Genomic DNA, 15,619 nt, shown 5'->3' with positions numbered 1-15,619 from the left:
TGTGATATGATCTAGGGTTGTCACATCAGACTTGTGATATGATCTACGGTTGTCACATCAGACTTGTGATATGATCTAGGGTTGTCACATCAGACTTGTGATATGATCTACGGTTGTCACATCAGACTTGTGATATGATCTATGGTTGTCACATCAGACTTGTGATATGATCTATGGTTGTCACATCAGACTTGTGATATGATCTAGGGTTGTCACATCAGACTTGTGATATGATCTATGGTTGTCACATCAGACTTGTGATATGATCTATGGTTGTCACATCAGACTTGTGATATGATCTATGGTTGTCACATCAGACTTGTGATATGATCTAGGGTTGTCACATCAACTTGTGATATGATCTACGGTTGTCACATCAACTTGTGATATGATCTACGGTTGTCACATCAGACTTGTGATATGATCTACGGTTGTCACATCAGACTTGTGATATGATCTACGGTTGTCACATCAGACTTGTGATATGATCTACGGTTGTCACATCAGACTTGTGATATTATCTAGTGTTGTCACATCAGACTTGTGATATGATCTACGGTTGTCACATCAGACTTGTGATATGATCTACGGTTGTCACATCAGACTTGTGATATGATCTACGGTTGTCACATCAGACTTGTGATATGATCTACGGTTGTCACATCAACTTGTGATATGATCTAGGGTTGTCACATCAGACTTGTGATATGATCTACAGTTGTCACATCAGACTTGTGATATGATCTATGGTTGTCACATCAGACTTGTGATATGATCTAGGGTTGTCACATCAGACTTGTGATATGATCTATGGTTGTCACATCAGACTTGTGATATGATCTCTGGTTGTCACATCATACTTGTGATATGATCTATGGTTGTCACATCATACTTGTGATATGATCTATGGTTGTCACAGTAGACTTGTGATATGATCTAGGGTTGTCACATTAGACTTGTGATATGATCTACGGTTGTCACATCAGACTTGTGATATGATCTACGGTTGTCACATCAGACTTGTGATATGATCTATGGTTGTCACATCAGACTTGTGATATGATCTATGGTTGTCACATCAGACTTGTGATATGATCTATGGTTGTCACATCAGACTTGTGATATGATCTATGGTTGTCACATCAGACTTGTGATATTATCTACGGTTGTCACATCAGACTTGTGATATGATCTACGGTTGTCACATCAACTTGTGATATGATCTATGGTTGTCACATCAGACTTGTGATATTATCTACGGTTGTCACATCAGACTTGTGATATGATCTAGGGTTGTCACATCAGACTTGTGATATGATCTACGGTTGTCACATCAGACTTGTGATATGATCTACGGTTGTCACATCAGACTTGTGATATGATCTACGGTTGTCACATCAGACTTGTGATATTATCTAGGGTTGTCAATCAGACTTGTGATATGATCTCTGGTTGTCACATCAGACTTGTGATATGATCTACGGTTGTCACATCAGACTTGTGATATGATCTACGGTTGTCACATCAGACTTGTGATATGATCTACGGTTGTCACATCAGACTTGTGACACCAAAAACACCCATTGATTTTTCATAGTATAATTCTTGTATTCTTCTTGCAGGTAAATCAGAGGAACTAAACACTCATCAGTTAGAAAGAGGATCGCGAATCGTTATTGCTGTTCCCAGTGATACCAAGATCATATTACAAATGCCCCGTGGTAATTTAGAAGTGATTAATCCAAGATCACTTATACTGTCAGCCGTGAAAAAACATCTTGATATGCTGGAATATAAAGAAGCAGTGTGTATTATGAGGAAACACCGATTGGATATGAATTTAATTTATGATCATAGTCCACAGGTGTGTATCATTGTATGCAGGGATAGTATAAATAACTGTGGTATATTAGGGTTCAGGAGTAATATAAATGAAGCTGTGTGTATTATGAGGAAACACCGATTGGATATGAATTTAATTTTTGATCACAGCTTTGTATCATTGTATGCAGGGATAGTATAAATAACTGTGGTATATTAGGGTTCAGGAGTAATATAAATGAAGCTGTGTGTATTACGAGGAAACACCGATTGGATATGAATCTAATTTTTGATCACAGCTTTGTATCATTGTATGCAGGGATAGTATAAATGACTGTGGTATATTAGGGTTCAGGAGTAATATAAATGAAGCTGTGTGTATTACGAGGAAACACCGATTGGATATGAATTTAATTTTTGATCACAGGTGTGTATCATTGTATGCAGGGATAGTATAAATAACTGTGGTATATTAGGGTTCAGGAGTAATATAAATGAAGCTGTGTGTATTACGAGGAAACACCGATTGGATATGAATTTAATTTTTGATCACAGCTTTGTATCATTGTATGCAGGGATAGTATAAATGACTGTGGTATATTAGGGTTCAGGAGTAATATAAATGAAGCTGTGTGTATTACGAGGAAACACCGATTGGATATGAATTTAATTTTTGATCACAGCTTTGTATCATTGTATGCAGGGATAGTATAAATAACTGTGGTATATTAGGGTTCAGGAGTAATATAAATGAAGCTGTGTGTATTACGAGGAAACACCGATTGGATATGAATTTAATTTTTGATCACAGGTGTGTATCATTGTATGCAGGGATAGTATAAATAACTGTGGTATATTAGGGTTCAGGAGTAATATAAATGAAGCTGTGTGTATTACGAGGAAACACCGATTGGATATGAATTTAATTTTTGATCACAGCTTTGTATCATTGTATGCAGGGATAGTATAAATAACTGTGGTATATTAGGGTTCAGGAGTAATATAAATGAAGCTGTGTGTATTACGAGGAAACACCGATTGGATATGAATTTAATTTTTGATCACAGCTTTGTATCATTGTATGCAGGGATAGTATAAATGACTGTGGTATATTAGGGTTCAGGAGTAATATAAATGAAGCTGTGTGTATTACGAGGAAACACCGATTGGATATGAATCTAATTTTTGATCACAGGTGTGTATCATTGTATGCAGGGATAGTATAAATAACTGTGGTATATTAGGGTTCAGGAGTAATATAAATGAAGCTGTGTGTATTACGAGGAAACACCGATTGGATATGAATCTAATTTTTGATCAGTCTACATGGGTGTATCATGTTTAGTGATTGTGGTGCAATAGGAACCAGGAGTATAAATGAAGCTATATATAGTGTTTTAGTGGTTCCATTTATTACATAGTCTGTTAAATTAAATATTACACCATGTATTTATTTTTTCAGGTATTTCTAGACAATGTAGATAAATTTGTATCACAGCTGGACTCAATCAATCACATTAATCTGTTCTTAGCTGATTTGAAAAAGGAAGATGTGACAACTACGATGTACATCAGTTACTATAGCGACAGGATTCCACATCCCTCACTAATTAGAAATGATAAAGTGGATAAAGTCTGTGATGCTGTACGGATTGCATTGGAGAATATAGGTCATTCTAAGTGAGTAGTGTCAAGTACACAAACAGAACACAATAAATAAATCACATTAGAAAGAACATGAGAATAGAATAGAATGAAATACAACAGAATATGGTAGAAATCACTAATTTCACTATTTTAATGTTTGAGCCTTTTCACTGGTTTTTAAGGTCACGAATTTGGCAAAAAACAATGAGTTCCATTGTTATTTCACACAATTGCATGGATTTAAATTAGCACATTTTACTTATCATCAAAGATAGTGAAATCAAGTGTTGGTCTGTGAGAGACAATTTGACAACAGATGATATTTGTATTTTTGTTAATCCATTCATGAGATTTATAGGTCTCACTATGTATTCAATAATTTTAGACACTTAAATCATTTTAATGCAGATTTTTCGTTTCTATAATTTTATACACTTATACACCGCAAGTCCAATTACTATGATATTACATATATATGTACTACATATAGACCTCTCTCAGATTTGTTCATTTTGTAATGATATCTTTAGTTCTCTAATTTTGGTGAATATTTTTGGTAAAAAGTGATATTTTCGACTTCTTGTTAAAAACCGCAAGACCAATTGCTTTGATAATACATATATATGTACTACATGTGGACCTCTCTCAGATTTGTTTATTTTGTAATGATATCTTCAATTCTTTAATTTTGGTGAATATTTTTGTTATTTTTAGTAAAAAGTGATATTTTCGACTTCTTGTTAAAAACCGCAAGTCCAATTACTTTGATATTACATATATATGTACTACATTTGGACCTCTCTCTCTCAGATTTGTTCATTTTGTAATGATATCTTCAATTCTTGAATTTTGGTGAATATTTTTGTCATTTTTGGTAAAAAGTGATATTTTTGACTTCTTGTTAAAAACCGCAAGTCCAATTACTTTGATATTACATATATAGTTACTACATGTGGACCACTCTCAGATTTTTTCATTTCATGATGATATCTTCAATTCTCTAATTTTGATGAATATTTTTGTCATTTTTGGTAAAAAGTGATATTTTCGACTTCTTGTTGAAAATCGCAAGTCCGATTGTTATTATATTACATATATAGGTACTACATGTGGACCTCTTTCAGATTTGTTCATTTCATGATGATATCTTCAATTATCTAATTTTGATGATTGTTTTTGTCATTTTTGGTGAATTTGATGAAGTGATGTTTTTGAATTCTTGTTGAAAACAGCAAGTCCCATTGCTTTAATACAATACATATTGTTCATTTTCTAATGATATCTTCTGTTCTTTAATTGAAATGTGCTTTGCTAAAAGCGGAGCTATTTCAGCCGACAGCCAATATTAGTTTGACGTCCTTTTCAAAGTGGCCAAATGGTGGCTATCCTCAAATCCTCAAATATCAAGCATTTCTTGCATTTATGGATGGATTTTGTTCAAACTCATAACATACATTAGACATTACGGGTTCCTGATGCACGTCATTTTATTTTTCAGATCGGATTCAAAATGGCTGACTGGTGGCCATTTTGTTTTAATGATTGGGCTTCTAGAGCCATATCTCTTAAATGCTTTGACTGATTATATTCAAATTTTAGCTCCGCTGTCGACTTTGTCGAGCGGAGCTTATCATATGAGTGATTGTCCGTCGTCGTCGTCGTCGTCCGTCGTCGTCCGTGTCAATGTTTTACTTTTTCGACTTCTTCTTGAAAACTACAAGCCTGAATGCTTTGATACTTGGTGTATATGTACCTTGGGTAGACCTCTCTCAGATTTGTTCATTTCATGATGATATCTTCAATTCTCTAATTTTGGTGAATATTTTTGTCATTTTTAGTAAAAAGTGATATTTTCGACTTCTTGTTGAAAACCGCAAGTGCAATTGCTTTGATATTACAAATATAGGTACTACATGTGGACCTCTCTCAGATTTGTTCATTTTGTAATGATATCTTTAATTCTCTAATTTTGGTGAATATTTTTGTCATTTTTGGTAAAAAGTGATATTTTCGACTTCTTGTTGAAAACCGCAAGTCCAATTGCTTTGATACTACATATATAGGTACTACATGTCGACCTCTCTCAGATTTGTTCATTTTGTAATGATATCTTCAATTCTCTAATTTTGGTGAATATTTTTGTAATTTTTGGTAAAAAGTGATATTTTCGACTTCTTGTTGAAAACCGTAAGTCCAATTGCTTTAATATTACATATATAGGTACTACATGTGGATCTCTCTCAGATTTGTTCATTTTGTAATGATATCTTTAATTCTCTAATTTTGGTGAATATTTTTGTAATTTTTGGTAAAAAGTGATATTTTCGACTTCTTGTTGAAAACCGTAAGTCCAATTGCTTTGATATTACATATATAGGTACTACATGTGGACCTCTCTCAGATTTGTTCATTTCATAATGATATCTTTAATTCTCTAATTTTGGTGAATATTTTTGTAATTTTTGGTAAAAAGTGATATTTTCGACTTCTTGTTGAAAACCGCAAGTGCAATTGCTTTGATATATTATACATATAGGTACTACATGTGGACCTCTCTCAGATTTGTTCATTTTCTAATGATATCTTCTGCTCTTTAATTGCCATGTGCATTGCTAACAGCGGAGCTATCTCAGCCGACAGGCTGCTTGTATATATTTGTTGTACATCATGTTATATATACACGTATTCAAAATGGCTGATTTTGAATGCTGTTCCAGAGGAATATCTCTCAATATGGGCAAGTACTTGTTTGACGATAAAAATCATATTCCTGACATGGTTATATTCCAGCCATATTACTATAAACAAAACTATTTATCTTATATTTGATAACTAACAGGGACTGTGCCATGCATGGCTTGTTTTTCTATAATTTTATACAGTTAAATCATTGTATTGCAGATATTTCCTTTCTATAATTACCACGTACATTAAGAAAACAGTCCCTGAATTAGACATTGCATTACAGAAGATAAAAAATTTACAAGAGAAATCGGTCGATAACAATGGTATTGGAGTAGATGCCGCATTCAGATATGTACTTTATATGGTGGATATTCATCAACTCTATAATGTTGCATTGGCATCGTATGATTTTGATCTTGTGCTCATGGTGGCCGAGAAGTCGCAGATGGTGAGTATGTTACAGTATAGTATTAGAATTTTATTGAGAGGAAGTATTTTGCGAAATTAGAAATAACTTATTTCAAATATGTTATCTTTTTTTTTGATTCCAGGATCCTAAAGAGTATTTACCATATTTGAATAAACTTCGGGTTTTGGAGAGTAATTATCAGAAGTACACGATAGATAAACATCTAAAACATTATGGTAAAGCATTACAGCACATAAGCCTATGTGATGGACATTTTGATGAATGCATACAGTTAATTCAAGATCACTCTCTGTATGTAGAAGCTTTGAAATTATACCAATTTGGAACAACTCCATATAAGGTAAGGTTTATTTCTGTTACATACCATTAACAACTTAATACTGCTTGCAGATGTGAACTTTTAGGTCGAAAACAGGAAGTAGCAGTAGCTGATAATGGATGTAGAAGTTTTACATTAATGCTATATTTAGTGTTTAAAAGGTTTATTTGAGTACTGGTAGTTTCTTGCTAGTGACATTATGTCGATTGAGTTTTGAGGGTTGACAAAACTTTTGGTTTACGAGCAAGCCAATGCAGGTGGCAATCATTCTAGAAAAATAATTCTAGAATTCTTTAAACCCCAATTACCATAAGATCAAAATGTCCTTCATCACATTCTATGCCCCTAATACAAAATATGTTTTTTGCCATTCCGGGCCTACTGGTACTTTTAAAAACAATACGAAAATGTGGTACCCGGGGGTATATGGTATTTTACCATGACTTGCATAATTAAAAATACTCTCTCAACCAATCATAAAAACATATTCAGGTGATTGAATATAATGCTTTTTTAGTGTTTTCAGCTCCGCTGTCGGCTTTGGAGCTTTTCATATTACTGATTGTTCGTTGTCTGTAGTATATAGTCTTTTGTCAACTTTTTTCATTTTTGTCTTATTTGCAACAGAGATTTTTGGGGTAGTCCTCTGTCAGATTTGTTCATTTTGTGATAATATCTTCAATTCATTAATTTTGATGAATATTTTTGTCATTTTTGGTAAAAAGTGATTTTTTCAAATTCTTGTTGAAAACAGCAAATCCAATTGCTTTTATGCTATACATATTGTTCATTTTCTAATGATGTCTTCAGTTCTTTAATTGAAATGTGAATTGATAACAGCGGAGCTATCTCAGCCGACAGGCTGCTTGTTAAATACAGCATTCACACAATATAACCTTCTAAATCCTTGTGTAATTGTTGAATTTAGATTATTGGTAAATTGTATGGTGAATATTTAGAAAATGAACGCCATTATGAAGAAGCCGCCCTACTATATACAAGGTGTGATGATGAGACTAAGGCATTGGAAATGTATCAGAAAGTTGGAAACTGGAGACAAGCACTATGTCTAGCAACTAAACTACAGTATTCCAAGGAAAAGAAGTCAGACTTATGTCGAGAATTAGCAGGTATTGTTACCCAGATAAAAAGATGATGTTACCATGTAAAGTTAACAATAAACATTGTTGATGTTATTATGATATAAATTTTTAAAAGACATTATTTCCTAAAACAAAAACTATTTTGTACCTTTCACTATGACTCATCAACTTGATCTTGTATACAGTTATACAAATTAGAAAGTGTTTTTAATGACTGAATTGTTTTTATAGATTATTTACATGCTCATCGACAGTATTCAGAGGCAGCCTATTTGCTGGAACACTATATTGATGACATGGAAGAAGCCATTGTAATGTTAATTGATGGTTCTTTATGGGATGATGCTCTATTAACTGTACGTACACTATCACTTATGAACAGGCATGGTTAATTAGTAATCCAGATATTTTAAAAGGACAAAAAATACTTTCAAAGAACAATACAAATTGGGGGAACCAAAACTAGTTTCCGTGGAAACAATGACTGTGTGATTTCCTCTTAATATTAAATTCCATTTTACATACCACAAGTTTTTTTATTCAGCCTTTTAAATAGCTATCCACATACTATGTGAAAATTGTCATGTTAATTATTATATATTGTTGATAATAAAATATTATTTTGAATTTTGTAAAATTTAATATTATTCATAAAATACTTTGTATTTCAGATGTACCGGCATAATAGAATGGATATCATCGAAACCAATTTGAAACCAGCTTTGCTTCTGAGTATGTATTATGTAGAAATTATTTTACTGTCTTTATTGTGACTGCAAATTTATATTCGTACATCTTGCCAATAACATGTGCTGCAAGCAAATTTTGGCCACTAAAAATGATAATGATAATTACTTGCAACCCATTCTAGGTGTTTGAAAACAACATACCCATTCTAGGTGATTGAAAACAACATACCCATTCTAGGTGTTTGAAAGCAACATACCCATTCTAGGTGTTTGAAAACAACATACCCATTCTAGGTGTATGAAAACAACATACCCATTCTAGGTGTATGAAAACAACATACCCATTATAGGTGTTTGAAAACAACATACCCATTCTAGGTGTATGAAAACAACATACCCATTCTAGGTGTATGAAAACAACATACCCATTCTAGGTGTATGAAAACAACATACCCATTCTAGGTGGATGAAAACAACGTACCCATTCTAGGTGTTTGAAAACAACGTACCCATTCTAGGTGTATGAAAACAACATACCCATTCTAGGTGTTTGAAAACAACATACCCATTCTAGGTGTATGAAAACAACATACCCATTCTAGGTGTTTGAAAACAACATACCCATTCTAGGTGTTTGAAAACAACATACCCATTCTAGGTGTTTGAAAACAACATACCCATTCTAGGTGTTTGAAAACAACATACCCATTCTAGGTGTTTGAAAACAACATACCCATTCTAGGTGTATGAAAACAACATACCCATTCTAGGTGTATGAAAACAACATACCCATTCTAGGTGTTTGAAAACAACATACCCATTCTAGGTGTTTGAAAACAACATACCCATTCTAGGTGTATGAAAACAACATACCCATTCTAGGTGTATGAAAACAACATACCCATTCTAGGTGGATGAAAACAACATACCCATTCTAGGTGTTTGAAAACAACGTACCCATTCTAGGTGTATGAAAACAACATACCCATTCTAGGTGTTTGAAAACAACATACCCATTCTAGGTGTATGAAAACAACATACCCATTCTAGGTGTTTGAAAACAACATACCCATTCTAGGTGTTTGAAAACAACATACCCATTCTAGGTGTTTGAAAACAACATACCCATTCTAGGTGTTTGAAAACAACATACCCATTCTAGGTGTTTGAAAACAACATACCCATTCTAGGTGTATGAAAACAACATACCCATTCTAGGTGTATGAAAACAACATACCCATTCTAGGTGTTTGAAAACAACATACCCATTCTAGGTGTTTGAAAACAACATACCCATTCTAGGTGTATGAAAACAACATACCCATTCTAGGTGTTTGAAAACAACATACCCATTCTAGGTGTTTGAAAACAACATACCCATTCTAGGTGTTTGAAAACAACATACCCATTCTAGGTGTATGAAAACAACATACCCATTCGTTTAACCAAGAATTATGTCACTCAAAATGAATGGGTGATATTTTTTGACACAACACTGACTTGAGAAAGAAAAATATTTTATACATTACAAGGTAGGTTCACTGCTACTATGCAAAAAGGTTTGAGCTCTTGTATAAAATGTTTTCTCTCTGGTGGTTTTGCTGTCCATTGTTTGATGATTTATATTCTCTGTTTAATTCACCTGTGTTTATATTAACTTACTGTTTATGTTAAAGGGAAGCAGAGATCTGGCTTTTGATTACAGCTCGGCACGTGCCAAAATGTTTAATTCTTTGCGTTTGCAGAGGGATTACAGCTCGGCACGTGCCAAAATGTTTAATTCTTTGCGTTTGCAGAGGGATTACAGCTCGGCACGTGCCAAAATGTTTAATTCTTTGCGTTTGCAGAGGGATTACAGCTCGGCACGTGCCAAAATGTTTAATTCTTTGCGTTTGCAGAGGGATTACAGCTCGGCACGTGCCAAAATGTTTAATTCTTTGCGTTTGCAGAGGGATTACAGCTCGGCACGTGCCAAAATGTTTAATTCTTTGCGTTTGCAGAGGGATTACAGCTCGGCACGTGCCAAAATGTTTAATTCTTTGAGTTTGCAGAGGGATTACAGCTCGGCACGTGCCAAAATGTTTAATTCTTTGCATTTGCAGAGGGATTACAGCTCGGCACGTGCCAAAATGTTTAATTCTTTGCGTTTGCAGAGGGATTACAGCTCGGCACGTGCCAAAATGTTTAATTCTTTGCGTTTGCAGAGGGATTACAGCAGTTGCGTTCACATTATAGTCGGGACCCACATGGGATTTTGGTTCGTACTGAGCAGCAAATCTCGCCATGTGCAGAGTTTCAGTTCCAACTGTTCACATACACGTTTCAGCATGTGTTGACTCAGTCCCAAATCTTGGCATGTGCAGAGTTCTCTAACGTGAATGCCACTTATGTCAACCATCATCATTGCTTGTTTTCTCATTATTTGTAGATTTCAACACGTATGTCTCCCAACTGGATGGTATGATGTCTCAGTTTGAAACGCATAAAAACCGTCTTGCTGTTGTCAGGGAAACTAAGGAGAAAAGAAAACAAGGTTTATTTGATGAAGATGGAGTGCCTGACAAAGATGGAGATTTATTTTCTGACACTAGTAGTATAGGAAGGTCAAGCTCTTATACAGCAAGCAGTTCAAGAATCTCTGGGTATATATACTACAGTATGCACTGTATTCAATTGTAGTCAGTGGTCGACCTTTAGTTACTAGATGCCATTATTTTGTAATAATAAAGAGTATTTATATTGCGCTTAACCAAAATTAGCTCTAAGCGCTTTCTAATGAGACTTATGTTTCATGTCAGACAAGTTGACAACATTGGTCTTATCCACCCTTGAGTCATTTGTCATGAATATATTTTAACTAATTTATGATAGAAGAACACTATTCAAAAGTAAAAATTATTATTTTTCTTTGTTTTACATAATTTTGCAAAATGTTCTATAGAAGAAGAAAATTCAATAAAATGTGTGGTCACGGTACAACACAAGTTGCAAAAATTAGCATTAGCAAGTTTTGTTTGTTTTATACAATGTTTGCAATAGATTGTGCTTGGTAACATTGTGGTGCCTAGAAGTTGAAAAAGTGTTTCATTGTTAAAATGTCATTTTTGTGGATGTATTATTTATCTTATTATGTGTTTATTTAGCGTGACCAAAACAATCCACATTGTATACCATTAGATATAGATGGTCACTGTCAAAGTAGTATTCTTTTAAAGAAATCTTTTTTTGAGTAAATCCATTACATTACTGTAACACATTGTATATTAGTTTGTTTGTTTATGTGTTAGTTACTGGTCAGTTTATCTCATTTAATTTCAGGAGGTCATCTAAAAACCGACGGAAAGCTGAGCGTAAAAAGTACAGTTTAAAGGAGGGTAGTGAATTTGAAGAATTTGCTCTCTTACAAGCTTTATGCGATATTGTGATGAAGGTGGAAAAACTCAAAGGTCAGTTTTTTTTATTATTGATCTCGCAACTGTAATTGAAAAAATGAATGCATGAGACTTTATAATATTTTCCATGCCTAATTTTTATTTTGGGAAAAAGTTAAATGGCATTGGGCCATGTCCCTATAGATTGTTGTTTACATGAAAACCGCTGGCATTGGGCCATGTCCCTATAGATTGTTGTTTACATGAAAACCGCACACATTGGGCCATGTCCCTATAGATTGTTGTTTACATGAAAATCGCTGGCATTGGGCCATGTCCCTATAGATTGTTGTTTACATGAAAACCGCTGGCATTGGGCCATGTCCCTATAGATTGTTGTTTACATGAAAACCGCTGGCATTGGGCCATGTCCCTATAGATTTTTGTTTACATGAAAACCGCACACATTGGGCCATGTCCCTATAGATTGTTGTTTACATGAAAACCGCTGGCATTGGGCCATGTCCCTATAGATTGTTGTTTACATGAAAACCGCACACATTGGGCCATGTCCCTTTAGATTGTTGTTTACATGAAAACCGCTGGCATTGGGCCATGTCCCTATAGATTGTTGTTTACATGAAAACCGCTGGCATTTGGCCATGTCCCTATAGATTGTTGTTTACATGAAAACCGCTGGCATTGGGCCATGTCCCTATAGATTGTTGTTTACATGAAAACCGCACACATTGGGCCATGTCCCTATAGATTGTTGTTTACATGAAAACCGCACACATTGGGCCATGTCCCTATAGATTGTTGTTTACATGAAAACCGCACACATTGGGCCATGTCCCTATAGATTGTTGTTTACATGAAAACCGCTGGCATTGGGCCATGTCCCTATAGATTGTTGTTTACATGAAAACCGCTGGCATTGGGCCATGTCCCTATAGATAGTTGTTTACATGAAAACCGCACACATTGGGCCATGTCCCTATAGATTGTTGTTTACATGAAAACCGCACACATTGGGCCATGTCCCTATAGATTGTTGTTTACATGAAAACCGCACACATTGGGCCATGTCCCTATAGATTGTTGTTTACATGAAAACCGCACACATTGGGCCATGTCCCTATAGATTGTTGTTTACATGAAAACCGCACACATTGGGCCATGTCCCTATAGATTGTTGTTTACATGAAAACCGCACACATTGGGCCATGTCCCTATAGATTGTTGTTTACATGAAAACCGCACACATTGGGCCATGTCCCTATAGATTGTTGTTTACATGAAAACCGCACACATTGGGCCATGTCCCTATAGATTGTTGTTTACATGAAAACCGCACACATTGGGCCATGTCCCTATAGATTGTTGTTTACATGAAAACCGCACACATTGGGCCATGTCCCTATAGATTGTTGTTTACATGAAAACCGCACACATTGGGCCATGTCCCTATAGATTGTTGTTTACATGAAAACCGCACACATTGGGCCATGTCCCTATAGATTGTTGTTTACATGAAAACCGCACACATTGGGCCATGTCCCTATAGATTGTTGTTTACATGAAAACCGCACACATTGGGCCATGTCCCTATAGATTGTTGTTTACATGAAAACCGCACACATTGGGCCATGTCCCTATAGATTGTTGTTTACATGAAAACCGCACACATTGGGCCATGTCCCTATAGATTGTTGTTTACATGAAAACCGCACACATTGGGCCATGTCCCTATAGATTGTTGTTTACATGAAAACCGCACACACTCCCCTTTAACACAGAAAACATTTGCATGAAATGAAAAAATCAAACATACTTTGAATATTTAATTAGGCATAAATAATAAATACACTGATTATGTTTATTTTCACTATTGTTTAATAGCTAAATCAGGTGTACCTTATTTCGTTTTAATAGAACAATCCCAAAATTAAAAAAAAGTCTAATAAACCAAAACATAAAAAGTGGTTTGACAATGATGTCAGTGAGGTAAGAAGAAACTTAATTAAATATTCACATTTATTAGACAAGTTTCCTAAGGACAATAGTATTAGACAAGAACGATATAAAATTAATAAAAAATACAAGCATCTAATTAAGAATAAAAAAACGGAATATAAAGCTAATTTATGTAATAGAATCATTATGCTTAAGGAGTCTAATCCTAAGTGTTTCTGGAAGTTACTTGAGGAACTTGGTGATTTAGATAAAAACCCACAAAAGCATGACAACATCAGTGTAGAGTCATGGTTAAATCACTTTAAATGTTTAAATAATAAAGTTAACATGGAAGATAAAAGCTTCTCACAGACTATTGTAAATGATATTAGTAGTATGGAAAGGTTAGATGATTACAAACACATTATTAATCAAGATTTCACTAATAAGGAAGTATTGCAGCATATTAAACTTTTAAAGTCAGGCAAAGCTTCAGGCACTGATATGATTTCAAATGAAATGTTGAAGCATGGGGCTCCTTTTATTATTAATTCTCTTACTAAAATGTTCACACAAGTTTTAAATTCAGGCATTATGCCATTACATTGGAACAGTAGTCTCATTATTCCTATTTTTAAGTCAGGTAACCCAAAGGACGCTAATAACTATAGAGGCATTGCCATTTCTAGTTGTGTATCTAAATTATATACTATGATGCTAAATACTAGATTAACTAAGTACTTACAAGAAACTAATCAAATAGTGGATAATCAGTTTGGCTTCAAGAAAAACCATCGTACAACGGATAATATTTATATTCTTAAATCCTTAATTAATAAATATGTCAATTGCAAACTGAAAAAATCAGGGAATTATTTGTTTTCATGTTTTATTGATTTCTCCAAAGCATTTGATTCAGTCTGGCGAGAAGGGCTGTTATATAAACTTCTTCGGTTAGGTGTGGGAGGAAATTTTTATAAGGCTATTAAAGCTATCTATAAAAACACTAAATATAGCATTAAATTGAGTGCAGAGATTACTCCATATTTCAATTCATGCAGAGGGGTAAAACAAGGGTGTAACCTTAGTCCTCAACTATTTAATATTTTTGTTAATGGAATCTGTGATGATGTTAAAAATTTTGACCCTGTTGATTTAAATGGCTTGAAGCTCAATTGTTTGTTATATGCTGATGACTTGCTATTGTTTTCTACAACCCAAGAGGGTTACAAAAGTGCATTGATGTAGTCCAAAATTACTGTGACAATTGGCATTTAAAAGTAAATATTAACAAAAGCAAAATCATTATTTTTAATAGACTAGATAAAAACTTAGAAAACAAATTTCAGTTTTATTTGGACGCCACTAAATTACAGTGTGTTAATTATTATAATTACCTTGGCATTGTTTTTCAAACAAATGGTAAGTTTCATAATGCTATGTCTAGGCTACAAGACAAAGCACAGAAAGCACTGTTCAAGATGTACAAAATGCTTTGGATCAGTGAGGAATGTTATTCTGTTAGTCTGGCTAAAAAACTATTTAACTCTATTATCAAACCCACAGCTTTATATGGGGCTGATGTGTGGGGAGGGATT

At 34.3% G+C, this 15,619-nt stretch overlaps 1 protein-coding gene across 1 annotated transcript in view; it reads left to right on the top strand.

Moving 5' to 3' along the window:
• The window catches only part of LOC100369653 (elongator complex protein 1-like), a 60,026-nt gene that overhangs the window by 34,776 nt on the left and 9,631 nt on the right, over positions 1–15,619 (top strand). Inside the window, exons 15-23 of the mRNA XM_085498172.1 lie at positions 1,623–1,864; positions 3,284–3,501; positions 6,370–6,601; positions 6,705–6,923; positions 7,831–8,032; positions 8,237–8,361; positions 8,677–8,737; positions 11,123–11,336; positions 12,013–12,140. Coding sequence (XP_085354298.1) covers positions 1,623–1,864; positions 3,284–3,501; positions 6,370–6,601; positions 6,705–6,923; positions 7,831–8,032; positions 8,237–8,361; positions 8,677–8,737; positions 11,123–11,336; positions 12,013–12,140 — 1,641 coding nt within the window. The remainder of the gene's footprint in view (positions 1–1,622; positions 1,865–3,283; positions 3,502–6,369; positions 6,602–6,704; positions 6,924–7,830; positions 8,033–8,236; positions 8,362–8,676; positions 8,738–11,122; positions 11,337–12,012; positions 12,141–15,619) is intronic.

This window comes from Saccoglossus kowalevskii, chromosome 4, assembly GCF_978046115.1.
Source record: "Saccoglossus kowalevskii chromosome 4, keSacKowa6.1, whole genome shotgun sequence".
Lineage (NCBI taxonomy): Eukaryota > Metazoa > Hemichordata > Enteropneusta > Harrimaniidae > Saccoglossus > Saccoglossus kowalevskii.
Note: the sequence above shows the minus strand (reverse complement) of the source record. Positions and strands in the feature narration are given on the sequence as shown.